The sequence below is a fragment of the Colossoma macropomum genome, unplaced genomic scaffold, assembly GCF_904425465.1.
Source record: "Colossoma macropomum unplaced genomic scaffold, Colossoma_macropomum, whole genome shotgun sequence".
In the NCBI taxonomy this organism is placed as follows: domain Eukaryota; kingdom Metazoa; phylum Chordata; class Actinopteri; order Characiformes; family Serrasalmidae; genus Colossoma; species Colossoma macropomum.
The window spans coordinates 3349276-3355122 of NW_023494798.1; the positions used below are offsets into that span (position 1 = coordinate 3349276).

The 5847-nt window shown below is 40.0% G+C and overlaps 1 protein-coding gene across 1 annotated transcript in view; it reads left to right on the forward strand.

Annotated features, from left to right (window-relative positions):
* The window catches only part of LOC118817719 (rho guanine nucleotide exchange factor 26-like), an 80417-nt gene extending 74989 nt beyond the window's left edge, over positions 1 to 5428 (forward strand). Inside the window, 2 exon segments of the mRNA XM_036584592.1 lie at positions 872 to 976; positions 3301 to 5428. Coding sequence (XP_036440485.1) covers positions 872 to 976; positions 3301 to 3443 — 248 coding nt within the window. The 3' untranslated portion in view covers positions 3444 to 5428.
* Positions 5429 to 5847: the final 419 nt, after the last annotated feature.

The window sequence follows — 5847 nt, forward strand, 5'->3', positions numbered from 1 at the left end:
GAGGAGCTACGGTCTGTAACTGTACACCAGCAAGGTGGAGCTACACCCTCAGAAAAAAAGGTATGAAACCGTCACTGGGGTGGAACCCTCAAGGGTCCATCTCAGTACCTTTAGTCAGGGAACATAACTGAACCATAATCCACTGAAATGATATGTTCTAAGCTGTACTGACTCCACACACCCCGTCTCGTCTCCAGGCTTTTATTTTACTGTTCTGTTTTAAAACATTCGGTTATGAAAAGGTACAAATACAAACTTTTCACCTGGAAACACTTATTTAAGGTTCACAATCAGACCTTAAAACCACTGTTGGAGCTTTGAGGGAACATTTACACTGTTTGTACCTTGATGAATGAAAAATGTACCAGCACAGAACCTTTATTAATAACAGTGTACAAGGGAAAATTTAATAATACAGTAAGATATATTATATTTGTGGATCTTAAATTTAAATAACTTCAGGCTTAATATATGTTAATATGTTAATAAAGGGGCCGATGAGGTTAGATAAGATAGTCAGCTACTTGTTGAGGCTTTGATTTTGTTTGTTTGTTTATTTATTTAGTATGTTGAATAAATATAAAAATCAAATGCAGTTTGTGAAAAGACGTGGCGTCTAAAGTGTGCTTCTTTCATCATGAGGTTAATGTACCTAACAAGTAACAAGTAATGGAAGCATATACAGCGTCATTTATTATTATTATTATTATTATTATGATTATTATTATTATTATTATTAATTATGCACCTAAATCTAACTGTCTAGTTGTAAGTAATCTCAAACAGTCTTGCTTGGGTGTATCACATAAACATGAAGCAGCCTGAATTGTGTCCATTTGAGATCTAACAGAGTTCTGCCTGTGTTGGTCAGATGCCGTGCAGGTGGAGGTGATTCGGACGTATACGGCCAGGCAGCCGGACGAACTCTCACTGCAGGTGGCCGACGTTGTGTTGGTCTCTCAAACGGTGGAGGACGGTCAGTATCCGTTAATGAATTATTCTCTCATGTCTTTAACAGAAAACGCTTCTCTTGCAAATGCTAATATTATAATGACAGTTATTACCGAACAAATAATGAATAAAAGCTAGTGAGGGCTAGTTAGCATTACGCTAATGACCAGTAGCACCCGGTGCTCATTAAATTCATTAATAGGTGAATTTATTTTTGGGTGAAGTGATATGTGCCCCCTCTGCTGATCCTTTCATTAGGCTTTTACTCTTCTTTGCTCTCTCATGCTTTCAACCCTGTTAATTCCCTTTATATTTCATTAAAGAGATGTAAAAAATGCATCTCCAATTCAGATGCATCAATTTTAGAATGTTTTAATTTAGTGATTTAAGTAACCAACTATAATAATATTTTGAAAAGTTTATTATTATCATTATTATTATTATTATTTGGGGTCTATTTTGAACGTAGCTTGTTGTATTGTGTATATTCCGCTACTCCATTTGTGTATTCAGTGTAAAATGATGATGAATTGTACGGAATAAATCATAATCAGATCGAACTCACAGGTTTAACACCCCTAATATCTGTTCCTCCATCCTGTCTGTGTGAAACCCTCTTTTTATTCCACCTTATTCCATCTTATTCCCTTCACCAAGCTTCCATTTCACTAATAAATACAGAACTTTTCCTTGAGGCCATTTAGGCCATTTCCCCCCTTATCGAGCCTATCAAGCTGGTACACTGTGTCGAGTCTACAGCTCAGCAGATCTCAGCTGCTCTGAGATCCAGAATAGCTGCCTTTGTGTGCATTGATTTTTTTTTAATGTTAAAGAAATGATTCTGTAAATAGCCAGAGTTGTTTTCTGATGTGAGCGTCCGGCCCAAAGGTCTTTTGTTTTTTGATGCCTCTGGGTTGAGGGTCAGACGACAGTCCCCCGTGATTGACACTCGTTGGCCGGCTTTCATGTTGAAAGGGCACGGTGCCCAGAATAGGCCATCAAAAGCCCGCTGAATCTTTAAATACTCATTAAAAATACAGCAAACACTTGAAAGCAGAATCCTTTGGGCTTTTTCCCCACAGAACGGTGTGCAGTAAAAAGGCCTTTTTGTAAGGATTTCCCACAACGGCAGGAGTACAGACTAGAAATGATATCAGTTGCGATGGCTTCATCGCTGATGCTCGGTAGCACCATTTGTACCATGTTTGTCAGTGTGGCTGAATTTCAGGTCTAATGAAAGGAACATCAAGACTGCACTAGTTTTAATCTAATTATTGTGGCATGTGTGAAACGTGAACAGGCTGCTTTGCGATTATATTGCTGTATATTGTGATCACAGTATACCTCACAGATAGGGCTGCACGTGCAGCGAGGAAGGCTGAAATTAGCTTGCCTCATCTTGGCCATTTATTTATGCTGAAGAAATATGGATAGTGATTAATCAGACCACCCGCACAGCTCATCTGGAGCTTGTTCACGCATTGCAGTCTTTGGCAACACCAGTAATAATTAACAAGCAATATAACATGCAGCTTATGATTGTCATGATGACGAAAATCCAACTTCGGTATGATACTTTGAAATATACTGAAATTCGATACCATTTTCGATACCAAAGTCAGATAAAACTGGGGGTCATATGCAAATAAACACATGAAGGTGTGGTGGTGTTTGTATTTTTATCCAAGCTAAAGTGAAGCTCATGCACACAAGCAGTGCAGACAGAGCAGCATGAGAGACAAATAGAAATACAGCTACTCAACAACCCTGATAACCTAATTGTTTATTTTTAATGAATAAACAATATAAGCGGGAACATTCAGTTGTCGACACAAATAAATGCTGAGGCAGTTCTTGGATGTTGAGTTGGCTATGATGATTAAAGCTATGAGAGTTTAATGAGACACCTTGTTAAATGGTTCAGTGATGCTGCAATCACCAGCTCTCTGTACATGTCCACGTGCCGGTCCTTCAGGTGTTTGGTCAGATTTGATCTGTACGCACCCTCAGTTGGAACTGTTCTGTCTCTGTGTCCTTTCCATCCTTATTTGCTTCGAAGCCAAAGTACGGCACAGCTCTCCTGCTGTTTTCTGGTTACAAAGGCTGTGAACTCTCTGCAGCAGCCATTTTAGCATAACAAACCACACAGCTAGCGAGACCTAGCGGTGTTTTATGGAAGCCTATGAGGGTGAAAAGGAGCGCAAGCAGGAAAGCAGAAGCAGGAAAGCACCTTTGATTTGAACAGTATAGATACTGCTAGAAAAAAGTCTTGCACCATTGCAAAATGTTCAGTATCAACAGGTATCGATTTATCGATATCTTTGACAATCCGTGCCGATTCTGTTCCAGGTTGGTACGAGGGCATGCGCCTGAGAGACGGCGAGAGGGGCTGGTTCCTGTCCCAGTGCGCTCAGCTCATCACCTGCCAGGCCACCATCGAGAAGAACATGCAGAGGATGGATCGCCTGCAGGGGCTGGAGACCAATGTATGAGCTCCATTTCCCTCCATAGACTCCAGCAAGGAGAGAACAGAGCCATAACGCTCAGGAGTTACTGGACCTTATCGATTAGCGGACGACTGAGAGGATTAACTTGTATGGTCACCCACATGATGTCCTCCAATTAGGGACGCCTTCCAGCAGGACTTCTTTATAGAAGAAACCATGGATGAACTCATGTGGTTCCTGGAAGAACTGTTCTGTGTTTTTTAGAGCCTTGACTGGCAGAAGCTCTGTCCACACAACTGCTCCAGAAGGTTAGAGGGCCAGAGGGCCAGAGGGCCGGAGTCAGCCCTCTTTAACAGACTGCACAGGAACCCGAGAGGATCCAGGCTCGGTGGCAGTTACAGGGAAGCTGTATGGAGGGATTTTAAAGAATGCTAATCAAAAATGCTAACATCGTGAATGATGAATGGCTAAAGGCTAACAGAGTCTGGAGTATCAGATTGAGGTCACTGTTTAATGACCCCTCTCAGCTTTTACTCATTGTTACGGAAGTCCGGTGAGGCCATGAGCTGTCGCTCTTATTTTCTGGATTGTTATCCTGAGATAATAAAAGTAACTTTTTTCAAAATAACAATTCTGTTATCTTGAGATAACTATCTTGAGATCACAAGATACTTAACTCGTTATCTTAAGATAACTTATCTTGAAGTAATGAGTTACTTATCTCAAGTTTTATCATGAGATAACAAAATAAGTAACTTATTTCAAGTTTTATAACGGAATTGTTATTGTGAGATAAGTAACTCGTTATTTCAAGATAAAACTATCTTGAGATCACAAGATATTTAACTCATCTTAAGATAACTTATCTCGATGAGTAATTTTTTTCAAGATAGGTTTTATCTTGAGATAACAAAATAAGTATTGTTATCTTGAAATAAGAAGCAACTCATTATTTCAAGATAAAATTATCTTGATCACAAGATAAATAACATCCTAATATAACAAATCTATCGTGAGATAACAAGATAAGTAACTCGTTATTTCAAAATAACAATCCAGAAAATCCTAACTCCCTCATGGCGTCTCTGATTTCTGTACATTGTTGGTAATGTTATCGTTTTTGGGTGGTGTTGCTTTACTTGCACTGGTCAGATCGATTGGCTCCTCATTTCCCTTTAAAACCACCCAGCTGTGCAAACCATAACGCAACTTGCTGTCATCAGCCGAGTTACGTAACAAGCCCTTTGATCATTTTAACAAAGCTAAATATATATATATATATTTTTTTGCTGTAAAAATAGTTTTTTTCTCTTTATGAATCCGCCGTCGAGCTTTATGAATTTTTAACGCGTCTGTAGAAGTTCTCTGTACATAGACTTGTAACTGACATCTCTGATGTATGATAAAAGACTGTGGGCTCAGGGAAGGTTTCCAGCGGCGTATTTAACCAACGGCGATCTGCATAAATCGTCAGCACCTCCACGGGACGAAGACGAGCTGTGTGGAGTATAACGACGCCTTGGCTAACGGCTTTTATCTGTTTGTAAAGATCAAGGGCTGCACTTTAAGGCCCTTTTATAGAAAACTGGAGAAATCCACAGGGGGTCTTAGAGGAGGGACGGTTTTCAGGCGTAGCCGTCTACCACTTTTCCCCCCACATGAAAGTGACACTGGGGCGACTGTGACTCCCACTTAAGATCTTACTCAGACGCTGTACACCAGAATTTCATATCCAGCTTCAGAAATGAACCGATTCGGAGTTTAAATGAAGGAAACCAGGACTTTTCATTCCAGCTTCAAATGGGGTCTCAGGGAGAATGACCGCCTCCACATGGACGACTGTAAATCTAATGTAAATATGTTCCATATTACCCTGCAGTTTAAACCACTAATGCATGTAGATTTGTATTCCAGAGAGGTTTTATTGTTATTGTGTCTGTATTTTACTGCTGTGTAAATAATTCATCACACAGTGTTTGTTTTTAAGAAAAATTCTACCAAAATAATAACCAAATCATGGAGAAATCTGAGGTTTCATTATCCTGGCTGTGGACATTACTGTGTGTGTGTGTGTGTGAGAGAGGGAGAGGGAAAGGGAGAGCGAGAGCGAGAAAGAAGTAGAGGTAGTGAGAGTGTGAGGTAGAAGTAGAGAAAGGAAAAAGGTGGAGAGAGATAAAGAGATAGAGGTGGAGAAAGAGAAGAGGGGAAAAAGTGAGAGGTAGAGAGAGAAGTGAAAAAAGACAGGAAAGAAAGGAAAAAGAGTGATAAGAGAGAGGTGTAGAGGTAGTGGAAGAGTGAGACAGAGAGGTAGAGAAAAAGAAGTGAGAGCGAGAGAAATAGGAAAAAGCTGAGGTAGTGAGACGGATAGAGAGAGAAAAAGAGAAAGGTAGAGGTAGTGAAAGAGAAGTAGAGATGTGAGAGAGAGAAAAAAAGAGAGAGAGACCTAAAC